This window comes from Fusarium mangiferae (genome assembly GCF_900044065.1).
Source record: "Fusarium mangiferae strain MRC7560 genome assembly, contig: FMAN_scaffold015, whole genome shotgun sequence".
In the NCBI taxonomy this organism is placed as follows: Eukaryota; Fungi; Ascomycota; class Sordariomycetes; order Hypocreales; family Nectriaceae; genus Fusarium; species Fusarium mangiferae.
In genome coordinates this window covers 1,143,628-1,162,679 of record NW_024573935.1, presented here as the reverse complement: position 1 = coordinate 1,162,679, position 19,052 = coordinate 1,143,628, and the positions used below count along the sequence as shown (strand labels likewise).

General features: G+C 48.4%; 10 protein-coding genes across 10 annotated transcripts; 6 read left to right on the top strand and 4 right to left on the bottom strand.

The window, feature by feature from the left end:
* Positions 1 to 425: 425 nt before the first annotated feature.
* On the top strand, positions 426 to 2,484 carry FMAN_13007 (related to monooxygenase; the record flags this gene model as incomplete). The annotated part of the gene is made up of 6 exons (XM_041823515.1): positions 426 to 484; positions 539 to 558; positions 610 to 778; positions 825 to 1,807; positions 1,858 to 2,022; positions 2,072 to 2,484. 6 exons carry the CDS (start codon positions 426 to 428, stop codon positions 2,482 to 2,484), a joined length of 1,809 nt encoding a protein of 602 aa, XP_041689087.1.
* A 338-nt stretch (positions 2,485 to 2,822) lies between these two features.
* On the bottom strand, positions 2,823 to 3,513 carry FMAN_13006 (uncharacterized protein; the record flags this gene model as incomplete). The annotated part of the gene is made up of 4 exons (XM_041823514.1): positions 2,823 to 2,978; positions 3,029 to 3,192; positions 3,246 to 3,303; positions 3,358 to 3,513. The coding sequence occupies 4 exons, from the start codon at positions 3,511 to 3,513 to the stop codon at positions 2,823 to 2,825; spliced, it is 534 nt and encodes a 177-aa protein (XP_041689086.1).
* Positions 3,514 to 3,953: 440 nt separating this feature from the next.
* FMAN_13005 (uncharacterized protein) lies at positions 3,954 to 5,768 on the top strand (the record flags this gene model as incomplete). Its single annotated transcript, XM_041823513.1, has 5 exons — positions 3,954 to 4,199; positions 4,250 to 4,520; positions 4,608 to 4,718; positions 4,765 to 5,173; positions 5,222 to 5,768. The coding sequence occupies 5 exons, from the start codon at positions 3,954 to 3,956 to the stop codon at positions 5,766 to 5,768; spliced, it is 1,584 nt and encodes a 527-aa protein (XP_041689085.1).
* Positions 5,769 to 5,992: 224 nt separating this feature from the next.
* Positions 5,993 to 7,723, bottom strand: FMAN_13004 (putative alpha-glucosidase (maltase); the record flags this gene model as incomplete). Its single annotated transcript, XM_041823511.1, has 1 exon — positions 5,993 to 7,723. One exon carries the CDS (start codon positions 7,721 to 7,723, stop codon positions 5,993 to 5,995), a length of 1,731 nt encoding a protein of 576 aa, XP_041689084.1.
* Positions 7,724 to 8,345: 622 nt separating this feature from the next.
* On the top strand, positions 8,346 to 10,011 carry FMAN_13003 (uncharacterized protein; the record flags this gene model as incomplete). The annotated part of the gene is made up of 2 exons (XM_041823510.1): positions 8,346 to 9,333; positions 9,383 to 10,011. 2 exons carry the CDS (start codon positions 8,346 to 8,348, stop codon positions 10,009 to 10,011), a joined length of 1,617 nt encoding a protein of 538 aa, XP_041689083.1.
* Positions 10,012 to 10,370: 359 nt separating this feature from the next.
* Positions 10,371 to 11,879, top strand: FMAN_13002 (uncharacterized protein; the record flags this gene model as incomplete). The annotated part of the gene is made up of 1 exon (XM_041823509.1): positions 10,371 to 11,879. The coding sequence occupies one exon, from the start codon at positions 10,371 to 10,373 to the stop codon at positions 11,877 to 11,879; it is 1,509 nt and encodes a 502-aa protein (XP_041689082.1).
* A 55-nt stretch (positions 11,880 to 11,934) lies between these two features.
* FMAN_13001 (uncharacterized protein) lies at positions 11,935 to 15,005 on the bottom strand (the record flags this gene model as incomplete). The annotated part of the gene is made up of 2 exons (XM_041823508.1): positions 11,935 to 14,810; positions 14,861 to 15,005. The coding sequence occupies 2 exons, from the start codon at positions 15,003 to 15,005 to the stop codon at positions 11,935 to 11,937; spliced, it is 3,021 nt and encodes a 1,006-aa protein (XP_041689081.1).
* A 420-nt stretch (positions 15,006 to 15,425) lies between these two features.
* FMAN_13000 (uncharacterized protein) lies at positions 15,426 to 16,342 on the top strand (the record flags this gene model as incomplete). The annotated part of the gene is made up of 2 exons (XM_041823507.1): positions 15,426 to 15,841; positions 15,895 to 16,342. 2 exons carry the CDS (start codon positions 15,426 to 15,428, stop codon positions 16,340 to 16,342), a joined length of 864 nt encoding a protein of 287 aa, XP_041689080.1.
* A 157-nt stretch (positions 16,343 to 16,499) lies between these two features.
* Positions 16,500 to 17,014, bottom strand: FMAN_12999 (uncharacterized protein; the record flags this gene model as incomplete). Its single annotated transcript, XM_041823506.1, has 2 exons — positions 16,500 to 16,568; positions 16,706 to 17,014. 2 exons carry the CDS (start codon positions 17,012 to 17,014, stop codon positions 16,500 to 16,502), a joined length of 378 nt encoding a protein of 125 aa, XP_041689079.1.
* A 1,031-nt stretch (positions 17,015 to 18,045) lies between these two features.
* Positions 18,046 to 18,836, top strand: FMAN_12998 (uncharacterized protein; the record flags this gene model as incomplete). The annotated part of the gene is made up of 2 exons (XM_041823505.1): positions 18,046 to 18,132; positions 18,219 to 18,836. The coding sequence occupies 2 exons, from the start codon at positions 18,046 to 18,048 to the stop codon at positions 18,834 to 18,836; spliced, it is 705 nt and encodes a 234-aa protein (XP_041689078.1).
* Positions 18,837 to 19,052: the final 216 nt, after the last annotated feature.

The window sequence follows — 19,052 nt, the reverse complement described above, 5'->3', positions numbered from 1 at the left end:
CTTACTCCACACTCTTCATTCATCCATCAATCGCTCCCTACTTCGACTTAGCACACTTACCTTTCAACCAATGAGAGTAGCTCTAATCACGATTTCTCACATTCCAAGTCAGAATCACGGCCCGGTTTCCGTACCCACAGCATCAGACCGTGTGATACGGCTTTATCTCAACGCTAAACCATTTTTATCTAGCGTTTCAGTTATCATTCTCCGTACCCACCCAGACCCGGACCGTTCCCGGCTTTGTGTGTGTCCTTGTGAGGTGTCATGATAAGCAGTGGCTTCTGGAGAGAGCAGCTAACACTGGTTATATCCAATGTTAATGATATTACAGTTATTATTTTGAAGATTTATTATACTAGTTGCACCTGGAAAGTTCACTTGTCTAGTAAATTTTATTTTGCATCCTCGAAACCACTGTCATCATGTCCACAAAACAACAGCAAAAGCATAAGCATATCCGATGCACCATTATCGGAGCCGGGTAAGTAGAACTTGTACCCTTGCAGGAATGACTTTGGCTGATGCTTCCAATAAGGGTATCCGGTATTCTGATGGGTAATTTCTTAGCCATGACTTTCGCCGAAGGACTACGCTGACAAAATCAAGCATACAAGCTAAAGCAACATTTGAATGACTACGTCGCTTTTCAGATATTCGAAAAGTCGTCAGATCTTGGAGGAACATGGTTTGAAAACAAGTATCCCGGCTGCGCCTGTGACGTCCCGAGCCATTGCTACCAATATTCATTTGCCCCAAACCCTTCATGGTCGAAATTGTTAGTGGCCAGCAGCCGAATCAGTGTTCAGTGCTAATTAGACTAGCTACGCATCATCTGATGAAATCCAGGGTTACTTAAAAGGTGTTGCCAGGCACTTCAATCTCGAGCGATACATATCCTTCAACACCAAGGTTGTCTCAGCTCAATGGTCTGAAACCGACAGTACCTGGACGGTACAGTTAGAAGATGGCTCCCTTGTGACATCAGAAATTCTGGTCAATGCTGGCGGCATCCTCAATCATCCACAAATTCCCAACATTGAAGGACTTTCCGACTTTACTGGTCCATTACTGCACACTGCATCCTGGGACCATTCAATTGACCTCCGAGGTAAACGTGTCGGCGTCATTGGTGCGGGAGCCAGTTCGATTCAGTTAGTCCCCTCGATACAGCCACTGGTCAAGGACATGAAAGTATTTATCCGCACGCCTTCATGGATTGCACCACCAGTAGCTCTGCCCGACCCTAATGCGACGAACTACACTTATACTACAGAAGAGAAGGCAATCTTCGAGGCAAAAAAGGATGTGTATCTGGATACCAGGAAGGGATTGGAGGATCAATTTAACGGGATGTTCCGCCTCTTTCTCAAGTCGAGTCCGGAACAGAAGAGAACACGCGCCATGTTCGAGTCGCGCATGAAACAATTGATCCCTGACCAAGACCTACAGAAGAAGCTGATACCCCCATTCGAGGCGGGTTGTCGAAGGATCAACCCGGGAGAAGGCTTTCTTACAGCCCTGCAGAAGCCGAATGTTGAGCCAGTATTCGACTCGATCGAAAGAGTGACCCGTGGTGGCATCGTGGCCGGTGGCAAAGAATATCCAGCAGATGTTTTGGTTGCAGCTACAGGCTTCAACACAACCTTCCGACCTCGTTTTCCTATAATCGGTCGCAATGGTACCAACCTTCAAGATGCATGGCAAGAGCACCCTGAATCCTATCTGGGGCTCGGTGTTGCAGGCTTTCCCAATTATCTCATTTTCTTGGGACCGAACACTCCGATCTCAAATGGAAGCTTGATGGGTAAGTAACTGTGTTATCGCCATTGATAATTGTTATGCTGACCTCTGAAGGTTCTGTGGAAGCGACCGCCGACTACTTCATTCGTCTTCTTCACAAGATGATTCGACAACGTGTCAATTCGTTTGAAGTGCGAGTTGATGCCCAAGATGACTTCAACACTCACACACAGAAGGTCATGCAAGACATGGTGTGGACAGGAACGTGTCGTAGTTGGTGTAAGTCATCCGGGGATCGCCTGCTATCAGCTAGCTGACCATCTTACAGATAAACAGGGCACAAACGGAAAGGTAACTGGACTCTGGCCAGGCAGCTCATTGCATTACATCCAGGTCCTCTCCGAAGATCGCTGGGAGGATTATGAATGGACCCATGAATCAGAGAGGTACAGCTACTGGGGTCATGGACTGTCATGGATTGAAGAGCCTGGACTTGATCCATTGGGCGCAACAAAGCAGGATATGATTGAGGCGATGACAACGCTGCCAAAGAAGGACTCTGACTTGAGCTTCTATTTGTGGGAGAGCAGCCCTCTGCCTGAGTCCTGCTTTCCAGATGGGCGCTCAGAGGAGATAGCCAAAAATAGTGGCGACTTGGCATGGAAGAATGTCTTGCAAACGACTACGCCTGCAGATGCCGACAAACATACTGCCGTGGCTTGCATTACTGTACCAGTTTAGAAGAAGAATAAATTTTTTAACGAGAAGCTGTGGTTCAAGCAGCTTGGATTCCAGTGCCAATGTAGGGAAGTGGATATTTTCTGAAGTTCAGATAAGAACATACCAAATTCGATGGCTTCTCAAGTGGCGATGTCTTCAGTTATGAAAAGAGCCAGAGCTAGCCCTCTACGATACGGGCTTTCCTCTTGAATATAAGAGACTGCATCAGGGATATGTAAAAGTAAACGCAAAGGGCAACGCTAACCAATGCATCGTGGTCAGCGATGGTAAAACCACAGAGCCCTTTCAATTACGTGTCACTTGTGTTATCGTCAACAGATACTGTATTATCTTGCTATCTACAACTTGGCGCGAGGATTTTGCCTCCATAGCATGGGCAATGGTCCATCAGGCCCATAAACAGGATCGTCTTCAGGCATACCTACTTCGTCGATAGTCTCCAGAAACACGTTTGAGGACTTCTTTCCCATCTCATTCCGCCACTTGGGACACCCCTACACATTATCAACACTTTGTCACAGAAGTTAGACAAGGTACAACACACCTTTGGATATACACCGATGTACCTGTAATCCGAAGAGCTTTCGAGGGATGAATGGGCCGTTCCAGCGGGTAGGACGACAACATCGCCAGCCTTGACGGGGACTTCTACGCCTTTACCCTTCTGGATCTTGCCTAATAAGAGGGTTGAAGAGCCTTGGAAAATACCTAGGATTTGTAATAAGTATGCCGCATGTAGAGATATGATTGGGGATATTGACCGTAGCATTCATGGCTGTTGGGATGGAAGTGGCGAATGGCAATATGTCCCCAAGTTCCCTGAGCAACGTGTCAGTAACACAAGGGAGGCAAAAGGAAACAGTTTGAACACACCCTCTTTTCCCACCGATGTGTAGTCAGGAATCTCGTTGCCGTCTCTTCGGTCCTCGGCTGGGGTAACACATCGCGGTACACAAGGATCGGAAGTCGGCTGTTAGGCGCATCCTCCGTCCGGGGAACAAGGTAACATTCAACGCTTGAACTCATCATGGTGAAGTTAGCCGATCTACCCAGGATACGCCAACACTCAGTACTCGTCTTACCATATAAGTTAAGATACGCTACCCCGCGTTCGCTGGTGATAGGAGTTGGCCAGGAACACGGGCCGCTTCCGTGTTTGCGGGGTTGATAGGGATCAGCTGCTCACCTTTTGGCTTGGAAGCTTATCTTAGATAGAGGGTGAAGGCGGTCCGTTCTCCGGAGGCTTGCAACTTGCGATGGAATAGGAAAGGTTGGCTTGATTATCTTGTTAGTGTGTTGATAGTGAGAGGTGAGGCTGGCGCGAATGGAAGGGTTGGGATTAGAAAGGAGTTTGTAGATAAATCACGTCTTTGCATCGTAGTCCCCACCGGCTTTCAAGATCACAAGCCAAACTTCCCTGTTTGACCTTGTTATTCATTTCTCTTCATTTTCCCTTTCAAACAGTTATTATGGCGGCTCATCAGGACAACGCGGATGCAGCATCCATTGGTGAGAAGCAGGATGGCAAGATGTTGGAGACATCTCTCGACCACGCCCCAAGCCATGCCAACGGGACTGTTGCAGCTATCGACGGTATCGATCCTGCGACTCTTCATAACGACGAAGTGATTACTCAGGCGATCCAAGCCATTGGCTTCGGCAAGTTCCAATGGCAGCTAACCTTCTCCTGTGGTTTCGGCTTCCTTGTCGATCAGGTCAACACCACTTTCTCCATCACCAAGCCCTTGGACTAACTTGTCACCAGATGGTTCTTGTCTCGATCAGCCTTGTTACGCCCCAGGCAGCCATGGAATTCGGCCCTCGATATGCAACTCTTCTATCGGCGTCTTCATACGCTGGCTTACTCATCGGTGCTTTGTTTCTTGGCACACTCGCCGATAACTTTGGCCGACGATTAGTCTGGCAGGCTTCTATCTTTGGGTGCTCTATCATGACTACCATTGCTGCCTCTTCTCCGAATTGGGCTGCTCTGAATGTCTTTATTGCTTTGATTGGTCTCTTTGCTGGTGGAAACCGTGAGTTATCTAAAAGCTCCCAACTGAGCTGCATCAAGACCTTCCTTGGTCGGGTTGGTGATACTCGCTGACTCTTGACTCCTACAGTGGCCATCGACTTGACACTTCTGGCGGAAGCAATTCCCCAAGAATGGTCTTTCATCCTCTCAAGTCTCGCAGGAATCTGGGGCTTTGGAAATGCAGTCACAGGCCTCATCGGTAATACCCCATACGCACCAACATCACATTCACTGACACTGCACAGCCTGGCCCCTTCTCGTCAACTTCGGATGTCCCAGCGGCTCCACCCCCGAAACCTGCAGCCGCAGCGATAATATGGGCTGGCGATACCTTTACATCACTCTCGGTGGACTCTGTCTCGTCATGTCACTCATCCGAGCTTTCGTCCTACGATCACTCGAGTCTCCAAGATGGCTCGTCTCTTGTGGAAAGATGGAAGAGGCTGCGGAGGTTATAAACCACATCAGCAGGATGAACAAGTCTGATTATCATGTCACTGGCGATAACTTCCTGCAGCCTGAGCAGGAGAAGGCTGATGGTGAGGTTAGGTCATGGCGTGCGAATATTGTTCGGGCGTCAAGGCTATTCTCTGGAGCTAAGCAGATACGGCTGATGATTGGTCTCATCATGATCTGGGCACTCATCGGCATCGCGTAAGTCCATGTCTATACAATCTCTCGCAAGTCACTAATAAATCATAGGTACCCTCTCTACACCATCTTCCTCCCCTACTACCTCGCAGCCCACGGCGCCAACTTTGGCGAAACCAGCAACTACATCACCTACCGCGACTGGACCGTCTCCTCCATCGTCGGTATCTTCGGCCCCGTCCTCAGTACCATCCTCGTATCATCCTGCTTCTTCAAGTCCAAGCGCTCAATGCTCCTCACCGGTATAATCTGCGCCGCATTCTCCGGAGCCTTCACCTCAGCTCGAACGGCAGCGGAAAACCTCGCATTCTCTTGCATGATCAACTTTTCGCTCAATGCTCTGTATGCTATCGTTTACTCGTACACGCCGCAGGTCCTTCAGGTGCAGAATCGCGGGGTGGGTATGGGGTTGCTTATGGCAGTTGGAAGGATGGCATCGCTGAGTGCGCCGTTCATTGCGACTTTTGCGGATGTTACGACCTCGGCGCCGATTTGGGTTGCGTGTGCTTGTTTCTTGGCCATTGGCCTTATTGCTATGGGACTGCCAGCGGATACGAGACCTTATGTGTCGAAGAAGGTTCAACAGTCCAGTGTCTGAATGGTTATAGTTGTTTGTTGCGATATTCGGCGAGACTTGGCCACACGGAGCAGCAGTAGGAACCCTTGTTATAAGCTATTTTTGATCTTAAATGATATGTGAAAAACTAAGCCATGTACAGAGATAGCCATATTTCAATTTCTTCGATTGATAAAGCCACGTATGAAAGAATTCATGGCTAATACACATTTGCAAGAGTATGTTTGCCTACGTCAAAGACCAGATCACCACCCAGCATACACCACTCCCTCATAGCCCTTCAGCACAACCGCACCCTCAAAAGCATCAACATTCTTCCCAAGCAACCTCCTCCCCCAATCCCCCTTGACCTTCACCTTCTGCTCCTCCTCCGAGAAATTCAATAAAATGAGTGCCCTCCTCCCATCATAACTAGTCATCGTATACGCAAACACATCCTCACTATCCTTGTACTCATCCAAAATGTCAAACCGTCCATACACAAAAACATCCTTCTCCTTCTGTCGTAGCTCAAGAACCTGTCTGTAGAAAGCTAAAACACTATCATCGTCCTTTTCTTGCTGAGCAACGTTCCACTGATCGTAGTCGTCGTTGACGCGCATCCAGGGCTTGTCGCTGGTGGTGAAGCCTCCGTTAGTGTCGGCGGTCCATTGCATAGGTAACCGACCGTTATCTCTGGCCTTGAGTCGCATTTCTCTCATGACGTCGGACATATCAGCTCCAGGGTCTCTCTTCTTCAGCACGCTGTTGTAATAGTTCAAACCCTCGACATCAATATAATCCTCGATCTTCCACGACTCAGGCACATTAGCCATGCCAATTTCTTGACCTTGGAGGAGAAACAGCGTTCCACTTAGTGTACCGAGGTAAATCGCCAACATCTTGGCAGCCTCCTTTCGGAACTGGGGCTTGTCCGATCCATAGCGTGATAGAGATCGTCCAGAGTCGTGGTTATCCATATACACAGAGTTCCAGCCGTCAAACTTTGGCATAGCTCCTTGCCAACGACTCGTGATTGTCTTCAGCTTAGACAACCTGAAGTCATCGCGTTCATACTTGTGATTGGGACCAAAGTCCATATCAACTATATCTCCAGTGAACAGCATATTCAACTCATGCCTGTCTTTGGCAACATAACTAGCGACACTGTCTTCATCCTTTGTGAAGCCTAGTTCACCAACAGTCATGCAATCGTACTTATCAATGACCTTCTCCCTCATCTCCCTTATATACTCGTGCATACGCGGACCACTAGCGAAGTACTTATCGCCTGGTTGGAACTCGGCGTCTGGTCGGGTAATAGGTGCATCAGGAAGATCGGGGTGTTTTGACATAAGATTCATCGAATCAATGCGGAAGCCGTCGGCGCCTTTGTCGAGCCAGAACTTCATATCGTCATATGTTGCCTCGCGCATGTCGTCATTTGCCCAGTTGAGATCAGGCTGCTCGGGGAGGAAGAGGGAGAGATAATATTGCTCTGTCGTCTCATCGTATGTCCAGGCACTACCACCAAAGATGGAAGCCCAGTTATTAGGTGGTTTGCGATTTCCATCAGCGTCAAACTTTGGATCACGCCAGAAATACCAATCTCGCTTCGGTGAGGTTTTTGACGAACGTGACTCTTTGAACCATTCATGCTCATGGCTAGTATGATTCACCACGAGGTCGAGTAGCACCTTTATACCCCGCTCATGACACCCAGAGATCAACGCCTCAACATCTTCAATCGTACCGTAAGGACGATGAATTTCGCGATAGTCTGAGACGTCATAGCCCATATCATGCTGAGGACTTTTAAAGATGGGCGACAGCCAAATAGCTGTGGCGCCTACTGAGCGAATGTAGTCAAGCTTTGAGATGATGCCAGGCAAGTCGCCTAGCCCGTCGCCGTTGGAGTCAAGAAAGCTGGCTGGGTAGATTTGGTAGACAACTGCTTCTTTCCACCATTGGCGATCGGGAGAGGTTGAAGCTGACATGGCGGCGGGGTCTCAGATATTGGACTGTATGTGATGTTGTGATGTCGAGACTGTTACCTCGTGTCTGAGGTTTCTTATACCCGATGACTACTTCCCGGTCCGACAATTCTTCTGTTCAATAATTCTCATGTAACATCAAAGAGAGAAGGATCGAGTGATTTCATGACTTGTCTTCTCCACGTCGATCTCGTGCCTTTTCTCTCTGGGGTGAAACTCTGAAGGCTGAATTGTGATTTGTTGATGACTTACCCGAGACTCAAGATGGGCACCAAGTGCATCGGACCGACAATTTACCCAATAATCATTTTCTCCAGACGCACGGTCCTGTTTTTCTCCAAAGCCGAAGAGACCAATGGAAATTCACCCATTTCACCCATCGACCCACTATCTCGATCCGGGTTGTGATGATGGTGACATGCTGAGTTCTTCTCGGCCGATGAGATGGGGCGACTTTTCGCTCTCGCGGTTCCCCATGGGGGCTCCATCCATCGGGGAATGTCGAGCGTCTCTGGGGATAATCCCTAAGTCTAATAGTCATGAATTAATATATAATCCTAAGGGCATGCCCCCGGAGTAACCAGCTCATCATCACAACCTCAATCACCCCCTTCACCTCCTCACAATGGCCACCAAAGTCGAAGCCATCACCACAGTGTCCGACCATGTCGAAAAGGCACCAGACTCCATCGCCATCCAAAAAGCTATTGATGCCCAAGACCTCACACCCAAGCAACAGTACCAGCGCCTCTGGACAAACCTCAAGAAAGACAAGCGCTTCGTCCTATGGTCCATCTACATCATGTCCCTAGTCTTTGGCTGGGGCTACGACGCTGGTCTCTCCGGTGTAGCTGTTGCATTTCCCGAGTTCCGAAAGGTCTACGGAGAGTATTACAGCGTTGGTGATCAGTATGTCATCCCGGCGCTGTGGCAGTCTCTTTGGAACGCTGCTAGTACGATTGGTCAGATCTTTGGTGCATTTCTAGCGGGTCAGTTTGCGGATTGGGTTGGGCGCAAGGCTGTACTTTGGACTGCTGTCGCTCTATCTATTTCGTCTTCTTTCTCGCTGGTCTTTGCTCCTAGTCTGCCTATCCTTTTCGTCTCCAAGCTTCTTCTCGGCCTTTCCGTTGGTCTCTCAACTGTCACGCCTCCTCTGTACGTCACAGAGAACGCACCGGCTGCTCTTCGAAGCTCTCTCAGCTCCCTCACCAACGTGATCATCGTTCTGGGCTTTTTCCTCTCCTCCGTCACTGGCTGGGGTTCTTCCAAGATCAAGGGTGAATGGAGCTTCCGACTTGCTTTTGTCATGACATTCCTCGTCCCTACTCTCTTCGCCATTGGTCTTCCTTTCCTTCCCGAGTCACCTGTTTGGTACATCAAGAAGGGCCGCGACGACGATGCTCGAAAGGCTATCTTTAAGCTTTATGGTACATCTATTGATGTTGAGGAAAGACTCGAGTTCATCAAGTCTGAACTCGAGGTCACTGCTGGTGAGACCAACATGGCTAAGCAGACCAGCTGGAAGGCCATCTTCTCCAAGGAGCACCGAACCAGAACCCTCATTGCTGTTATGGGACTTCAGTCTCAGAACTTCTCCGGTGGATACTTTGCCAGTAAGTCACAGGCTACTGTTCCTATCGACTGAAGTACTAATTGTTGCAGACACTTACCAGACCTACTACTTCGAACTCATCGGCCAATCCGACCCCTTCGGCCTCACAGCTATTTCCTCAACTCTCCAATTCCTTTCTAACTGCGTCGCCGTCTGCGTCTCCGATGTTCTCCCCCGTCGAAAGTCCCTCATCGGAGGCGGTACACTTCTCTGCTGCTGGTCCATCATAATCGCCGGAACCTCCCTCGCAGGTACTTCCAACACAGCCGCCAACACCGCTCTCCTCGCCTTCATGATCACTTGGTCGATGCTTTACACCGGTACAGTTGGCTGCTTCGGATGGGCTATCGCTCAAGAAACCGCTGCTCAGGCTACACGTCCCAAGACTATTGCTTTCAGTCTTGTTTGCCAGCAGCTCACTGCTCTTATGCTGTCTTCCGTGTTCCCCTACTTCATCAACCCCGATCAGCTCAACTGGGGTGGAAAGGTCATGTTCCTGTTTGTTGGGGCTGAGGTCTTCATTCTGGCTACACTCTTCTGGTTCCAGCCTGAGACGAAGAACAGGACTTATCATGACATTGATTGCCTGTATGCCGAGGGCGTTCCTCCTAGGAAGTTCTCCAAGTATGTTGTCAACGACGGTGCTGTTGTGCGAAAGCCTGCCGTGGAGAAGAAGTAATTGGACTAGCAGGGTATGAAGAATGTGATTGGGGAGGTCGTTGGGGAATTGGAGCTTGCACCTTGGCAGTTAAAATGGGATGTGGGAAATAAAAGTCTTGCAGTACATAAGAATGATAGCTTATTAAATGATTCATCTTCACTTTATCAAGTCGCTCTCTCGCTCATGTCTCTTACTGCCACGGGTAGAGCTATCCACCTTGTCTCGCCTTTGTGAGCTGATTCCAGAGCAGTTAGTGCTAAATTCAGTGGATCCAGTGGCGTGCAGCCATGACGAAGTGCTCTGTTCTCCGCATTTATATAAAACCCAATCCCCGCAAACTTCAAACCTTGTCGCAACTGCTTCCAATTAATCGAGCCATGTCAAGTCCAGCGCCGACAAAACCGTCAAAAGTCAGGCAAGCATGCGACGTCTGCCATAAACGGAAGATTCGCTGCGATGGCTGTCGGCCGTGTCACAATTGTCAAAGCCTGGATATAAGCTGTACTTATTTGGCGATACCTAAAAAGACGGGACCTAAAGGACCGCGATATGCACGGAGGTCCAAGCAGCGGCCGGGACCAACTACATTTTCATCCACCAGCCCTGAGGTTAACATCCCCAGCATCAATTCAAACAACACGGCATCTCCACCATGTCCGAAGCAGTTCATAGAGTCGCCTCAAATGACTGACGCAGTTATTCGATGGTGTCTCGACGCGTACTTCAAGCATAAATACCCACTTACCCCAATTCTGCATCGCCCTCACCTCGAACAAACACCAGGATCAACAGAGCAATACGGATTAATCACGGCATGTTGTGCCGTAATCGCACTGTCGCCAGAAATACTGCCGCCTTGCCCCGTCGAGGAAAATTTCACGATTCCGTCTGCCGATTTCTTAATAGCGGAAACTCTTCGCGCAAGGGAGTTTTGTAATCTGATCGAACATCCGTCATTAATGCATATACAAACGTCTTTCTTTCTTCACGCTGCGTTCTTCTCAATGAATAAGGATAATTCGGCTTGGTATTATCTGCAGGAAGCTATAACGATACTTCAGGCGTTACGTTTGCATGAGGAGACCACCTACACTGATGATGATGCAAGCGACCCTGTCTTTGTGAAGTACGGTCAGAGGATGTTTTGGGTCTTGTTCATCACCGAGAGAGCATATGCATTGCAAAGGAATCGACCAATCAGATTGCAAGATACATTGAAGCTTCCAGACGTTGATCCAATGTCATCCGACGCTGAGATCCTGTGCGGGTTCCTTGATCTTATTTCACTTTTCCGCCCATTTGGTCAAGACTTCATCTCACAATGGAACAGCCCATCATCATCCATTTCGACAGATTTCGCAGACCTGTTCCGATTGCAATACCTTCTCAAGAATTCACTTCCGAATCTTTCAAATCACTCTCAAGTGCAACAAGCAGACCTTCTCATATCGCGTCAATGGCTCAAGATCGTCGTCTGGAAATTGTGCGCTTCAAAAAGAGTCCTGTCAACTGCCAACAGTGATAATGTCATGTCGTTGCACTACCCAGCCAGTATCGCACGAGACATCGTGACGGTGTCACAATTAGTGTCGACGCAGGCTTTTGAAGCAAATGGGATCGGAATCGTTGAGAAGGTCTTCGACGTTGGCTGCTCGCTGGCAGATTTACTATCATTGGTGCCGCTGGAATACAAGGGCTCGACTATGGATGTCGGGGTGATCGATACTCTGATGGAGACGGTGAAAATTGTCGGGACGAGATTTGGAGGTAGCTATCGGCACTTGGATATCTTGGTTGATAAGGCGAGTGGATGTCTTGTTATGAATGTTAATCGAAGTCTTCCTCCACCAGACCACGATGACTCGGATAACATCGAGGAGATGTGACATAGCTGATACCCTTCTTTAACGATCAACTAATCACAAGGAAACTCAACCCTTTTTAATTTCCTTTTCGCTGTGAGGAGCCACCCAATGCTTCATCGTGCTCCACCAACAGCTGCTCAATTTCCAGAAAATCATTCTCAGAAGCCCAATCCAAAGCTGTATTTCCACACTCGTCGGCAAGGCTTGTGTCGGCGCCATGAGCAATCAGAAGCCGTGATGTCGATAGATGGCCCCCTTGAACTGCAAAGATTAAAGCCGACCCACCTTCTGTCATATGCTTGGAACCTTGGTCCATCGGAGTGCCTCGAAACGCAGAAGAAAGAAGACGCCTTATCGCTCCACGCCTGTAAATAAACTCGACCCTCGTATTGCAGTCAACGCCTCGGAATAGCAGTTCCTCGACTGCCCAGTCGAGGCCTTGCCTAGCTGCACAAAGGAGCGGCGGTACTCGTAAGTCGCTGTAGAAGTCTCCGCCGATGTTTGGATCAGCACCATGGTCCAGTAAGGCCACGACTAATGCTCGTCTCTCTGCTATTATTATGGGGTCATGGACATTGACGGGATTTCCATTTAGTGGCCAGCCTTCTTTCGCCGGAGTTTGCCCACGGTACCCTAATATGGCCTCGATCAATGCTGTATTGCCATATGGATCTTCCCAATCCACATCAACGCCTTCCACCAAGCATAATTGAACTATCTCATGATCAGCCCATTTTGCAGCCAGGTTCAAGAGCCTCCTCCCATCTTCACCGGCCCAACATATGTCAGTGAGGCGCTGGAGAAATGCCTGCACAATCTCCGTACACCATTCGAACACTGGAGCCAAGGTCGCCTGGTTTAGCCACAACCGGAAATCTGCAATATTCAACTGCACACCGTGGTCTAGGAGAATATTAACCAAGTCCTTATGACCAAACCTCGCGGCTAGAATCAGGAGTGTTTCATTGTTGTCATTTCGGATGGTCACATTCGCGCCACAGTCGAGAAATAGCTGCACCACAGCTATGAAGCCTTTGGTTGTTGCAGAAATGAGAGCATTCCTATTGGACGAACCCTCTGTTATCTTGAGATCATGTTCAAGAAGGGCCTGCACCAACTTGTCGTCACCAAGCCACAATACCTCCCAGCAGACGAGGAAATCACCTTCGAATTCAACACAATTGTTATGGAGAAATCGGACTACCTCTTCGTGACCATCGTTGACTGCATACGTCCAATAGGTCTCAGGTTTATATAGGGCACTGTCCGATTTCACTAACTGTATGGTTCCAATGATAGGTAGAAAGACTTTTTCTCCTCGGAGTGCCCAAAGCCACGGTACCATACCGAGATAAGTCGCCATACGGTGTATCCACGAGGATTCGGCTCTGTAAGCTTCCCAGTTCTTCCGGACAACAGAGAATCTCTTAAAAAACGGCCTGCTAGTGGTGAATAGATAACTGGCATCCTTTGGTGACTGTCTGGCATGGCTAAACCAGTAACGTTCGGCGTAGCTGAACAGCTCGCCAGTAATTAAAGTATTTCCTTGATACATACTAACTCCTGAGATCTTTGGCTCCTCATGGCCTCTTTTCATTCTTTCGAAGGTCTCATGGTCGATGCGTTTGTGTCGGAAAAAGCTATTTTCGATGATCTGCAAGCACCTGTGGGCAATCTCTCCGTGGCAACCTTTCGCTTCTATACGAAAGCCCTCGGCGATCGTATCCTGGTCCGGTTGGCTTCTCAGGAGGTACTCCTTAGCCGATTGGTGAACAAATAAGACTCGGTTATTGCTAAGCCTCAGGAGTGGCTGACAGATGGCGATTCTATCTTCCATGTGCTCGATACCAGTTTCAATAGCGGAAGCCAGCTCTTCAAGGGTCAGAGGTCGCATCGTAATTGCAATCCACTTCAAGATGGTTGCACTGACATGTCGGTGTTTTGGGTCGATCTGGTGCAGCATTCTTCCGAATATCGGATACAGGCCTACCGGTATATCCTTAACCGTTTCTGCAATTTGAAGGCAGGTCCTCTTTTTAGAAAGCTCATGGACGACGAAAGCAACCCATAAGAAAGTACCTTCTGCTCTGTCGAGTAAATTTCGTTCGATTTGAGGACGGATGGTATCAAAACCTTTTATCCTCTGCAGAGGCTGTAGACTCCACCTGATAAAAGTCGCAATATCATCATTGATACGTTCGTGATGATCTGGATCGAGCTTGATACCATAGAATACATCAATTGCATCTGCTTGTACCGACGTAGTCTCTGGCACGGATGCTAGAGAAAGCTCGGAGCCCTGCGTGTGAGTAGGTATGCCAAGTATGTCGGCATCTCGTCCTATGAGTGCCACCCTGAGAGGTCCGTTGCGCCCAGTGGGTGAGGTACTGTAGTCGCGAAACTTGCTGATCAAGACATCAGAAAGCCCACACTCGTCGATTCCGTCGATGATGCAGTACACGGTAGAAAGATTAGACTGCGATAAGAGGATCTCCAAGATCTTCCACAGACACTCCAGGCTAGACAGCGCATTCTTTGCTTTCTCTTCGGTGTCCAAGTAACTGAAGACCTCTAAAACCGCGGATGTATCAGTGCTAAAGCTAAGCAACTGATAAGCGAGGCTTCGCAGAAGGTTGCCGGGCTTGTTGTAATACTCATGCTGAAATCGGCAGAAATAAAATAAAAGCTTATCACCCGTGCTTTGACAGGCTTTTTCGACTTGCTCCGAGAGAAAAAGTGACATGACCGTTTTGCCTGTACCAGGGCCGCCCGATATCCAGAACAGGGGAGTCTTCTTGTCAAGCCATGTTTGAAACTGAGAGTTCTCTAGGATCCACTCGCAGGTTCCGGGTGCTCTCTGGCCCTTCGCCTCGGCGATGCTGGCTCTGTCGACGTCAGGATGGCTCACAAACAGAGCATCCCGACACTTCTTAATTATATCCTCAAAGCTGACTGGGTCTGGTAAGCAATAGAATAAAGAAGAATGAAAGCCTTTAACTAACGAGCAGTCTTTTCAGAATGTGGAAGGCTGACGTGACTGACATTGCCTGCGAAGAGATACGATCCGTTATTAGCCGAGATATGATGGAGATTTTGCTGGCTCCTTTGCTGAGCAACACTGTCTGGGTTCTGATGTTCGGTCGACATTGCGGCTCAAATCCCATACTACTTGAAAATTTGGTAGCCATAATCTGGTTGCATCCTCTCAGAGAAAAACTCTTCGCATTGCGGCTCATCCGGACCTCGAATTTGCGCATGTTTGTGGCCTGGAGTCGCACAGACTCGCTACGAGAACCAATTCTTGGATTTGTTTCATATGTTGTGAGTTATGAATAATTTTTCATGTCTGGTGACCGTGGCTGTGACGGATTGTGCCCACAAAGCTGATGATGGTGTTACACTGGTGCCTTCTCATGCAGCACAAACCCCTCAGAAATGGTACCATCTCGCTTATCCTTGTACGGAATTGGTTGTAAAACTCAGTGCTTGAATGAAAATGTAGTACATAAGGGAGACGGAAACCTACTAAATACGTTGTAACATCTGTCTCACGGTTCTCTCCTCACCATGCCTGACCCTGTCAGTATTACCGCGTCCATCTTGGGCATCGTTCAGGGTGTAGCCTTCCTTTCGACTACTATAGAAAATATCAGAAGCGCGCCCGAGTCCATCAAAAACATTCAACGCCAGCTCCAACATCTCAAACCAATCCTGAGCCAGCTCGAGTGTGCCGTGGATCAAAAGCAGATTGACACTGAGCACTTGGGCTCCGAACTCAAATCGGCTCTTGACAACTGCGAACACGCATGTACTGAGTTCAGCACATCACTTGGCCACTGGACAAGACACTCCAGCGACGACGAAACGTCTGTTGTGGATTATACAAAGATTGGCCTTTTGCGCCAAGGTCGCATACGATTGATGAAAGATCAGCTGGATCAGTGTATCAAGATACTTAACGTCAGTCTGGTGACCAACAACGCGTTAGTAATATCCTTCTGAGTACGAAGGCTGAGCTGACGATGAGTCCCTATAGTCTCCAAATGAGTCGACAAGAAGGCATGATCAAAGAACTTCGTGATCATAAACTATCGACACTTGAAGCTTCTCTTAAGAGAAAGATCGATGAAGTCAAAAAGGACCAAATGAAGATCGTAAAGTACGAGGCAGAGGCATCAGGGTCCAGTGAGACAAACGACAAAGAATTGTTTACCTCCGAGATACAGCGGCACAGAGATATGGTTCAAATATCTGAGAAAGTCTGCAAAAAGGCACTTAATGCTGTCACCATTGAACGGGTACAGCAAAACATTTCTGACATATGTGCTACAGAAGAGAGCACTGCCCTGGCAGGCAAGTTCAACGTGGATAGGTCTGATACAACAGGACAGGATATCACAAAAGTCCACGCTAAACATCGTAGCTTTGCAGTAGCGGGAATGGCAAACAACTTTGACTTTGCGTCGTTTGTTAGAGGAAGATGAAGGACTGGGCGGTAGATTGTATATAGCAAAGCGAATTAATGAGTGATTTATTTCGAGTATTATGCCCTTCATTTTAGACAGCACAGTGATATCATGGCGTAGCTGCACCAAGACCAAATGCTGACAGAGGCGACCTTTCTTGTTCCTCAACCTTAACTTAGTAACCATAGGGGTGCATGGCTATTCCATTGACAGTGTTTTCATTGCCGACAGTGTTGCCGATGTTCTAATGGCTGGTCAGTAAATGTCCCCAGTTCGTTCAAGGATACATACAAGTCGTCTGCTTAGTGGCCCTGCGTGCTTTCTCGACGAGCCTCAAGAGTAATCGAGCTCATACCACATGCAGCAAAACCCTATTCGAACAGAGAGGCGGTCCCCTTTGCGGGCTGGTTTGTCCCCTTCACCCTCGTTCTCAGTCTTCCGATATTCCATTTTCTCTTTTGGGCGAGGTTCTCCGGCAGAAGGCCGAGGATGACAGTTGCGTTTGGCCGTGGGAATCTGGTTATAGACAGGCGGAAGTGTGCGCTCAAGTTCAGCTAGCGCCTCAATCATTTCCCTTTCTTTTTCATAATGATCAATTAACGGGTCTCGATGGCTGCCTTTTGAACCCTGTTGCTGGACGCGCTCAGCAGTGAAGGGGTTAGGTGGGTAATATTGACTACTGAATGCCATTTTTGTATTTGTCACAGACAGTGAATTTGTGTTATTTTTGGATGTTGGCTTAAAGAAGATGGAGCAGGGGGCAATCGTTGGGTGACGGGGGAGATTTATGTACGTTTATTAGATCTTGTGGCTAAACTCAAAGCAAGATCCTAGGCAACAGTGAGGGCGAGGAGTATTTCGCCTGTATGTGTTTTTTTGGTGTTCTTTACCTTTATGGCCTTGAGGCTGAAGCCTCTTTTTGACCCCTCAACCCTATCACAGTGGCTAAACTCAACCCCTTTGACGCGCATCGATGTAAACACTCCTTTTGCTGTATGTTTATGAAAACTTTACTCCCATGTCTCGTAGCGTGATGCGCCAGCTCAAGCTATCACGCCACGAGTTAGGCGCCTCCATGGTACATGTTAGCATAATGGATTTGCTTTTGAGTTCGGAAGACCCCAAAGAACACATCTATTGGACGAGAAGCAACGCTTTGAATGGGTCATTGAGTCATTACATTGCAGGATTCCAGAGTCCAAGGTCAACGCTATCTCATAACATTGAGCATGAGACCGAAGCCGCCGACGAGTAATTGAGTCTCGTCAATTTAAAGTTGGGATCAAATTCGAACGTTTGAAATGACCTTCTGTGCACATCTTGAGCTCCATTCGATGCGCTTAACCGCCTCCACAGTTCCTGTGTCTCTTGGAGTAGATTGACGGGCTGTTGAGGCTTTTTACGATGATGCTTGGACGGTGAGGTCACATGGTCGGTCCGCATTTCCCAAAGGAGCGACGGAGTCAGCATGAGAGACAAACCCAGTCATCAATGAGAAACGGGCCATATCCATAATAGAATCTGACCAGTCGATCTTACACTCCGTTCCTCCTTGGGGATATTTAAGAACGATTATCGTAGAGGGTTGAGTATAAAAGCCCTGAGCAGCGTCCTGTGATATGTGAATAACAACACAAGCTTGATTACTTTCATAGCTGCCGAGCAACTCTGTCGTATCTATTCCACGTATCAACAAATATTTCACACTTTTTCACTTCAAAATGACAACTTCTAAGCCCAAGATTCTTGTAGTCCTCACCTCTGCCGACAAGGTCCCCAAGACCGCAAAGCAGATCGGATGGTATCTGGTAAGTGCAATACACCCTCAATCATTACCTGCATATCCATAGATTGTCTTATTTAGGCTTCAAATGGGCGGTACTAATATAGCCAGCCCGAGCTTGCTCACCCATTTCACGTCCTCAATCCTCTCGCCGAACTGATCTACACGACTCCAAAAGGCGGCAAGTCTCCACTTGATCCTGTATCCGTTGAGCTCTTCAAAGATGATCCTGTTTGCAAAGACTTCCTCGAGAACCACGAGTCAATTTGGAAGAACACTCTCAAGCTCAGCGACGTTGCTGGCCGAGCCTCGGAGTTCGACGCAATTTTCTACCCCGGTGGCCATGGCCCGATGGTAGACCTCGTCCACGATGAGCACTCAAAGAACCTCCTCCGTGACTTTCACTCCCAGGACAAGGTTATCTCTGCTGTATGTCACGGACCAGCTGCCTTCGTCAATGCGACGACCGCATCGGGGGAGTCGATATTGAAGGGCAAGCAGATCACAGGTTTTGATGACGTCGGTGAAGAGATGTTCAAGTTTACAGAGGATATGGACTTTAGTCTTGAGAAGAGATTGGGCGAGGTCAGTGGCGGGCTGTACGTCAAGGCTGATGAAGGCCCTCTTGCGGAAAAGGTTGTTGTTGATGGGAAGATCATCACGGGTCAGAATCCAGCGTCGTCCAAGGGCGTCGCTGAGGAGATCGCCAAGGCGCTTGGAGTATATTGAAGTGTCAGGAATTACGGCGGTTGAATTTGAAGTGATATTCAAGTAGATATTATCTCATAAAATGCAAAATCCGTCGGCTCTGTATTGATGTTGACTTACCGCAGTGATTGAGGAATTGTAGTGAAGGTAGGGTAAGCTCAGACTCAAATTCAAGCTTATCTCCTGCCGAACCAATCACCGTCGCTATCGCCCACGACATTGATCCACATCTTGTAC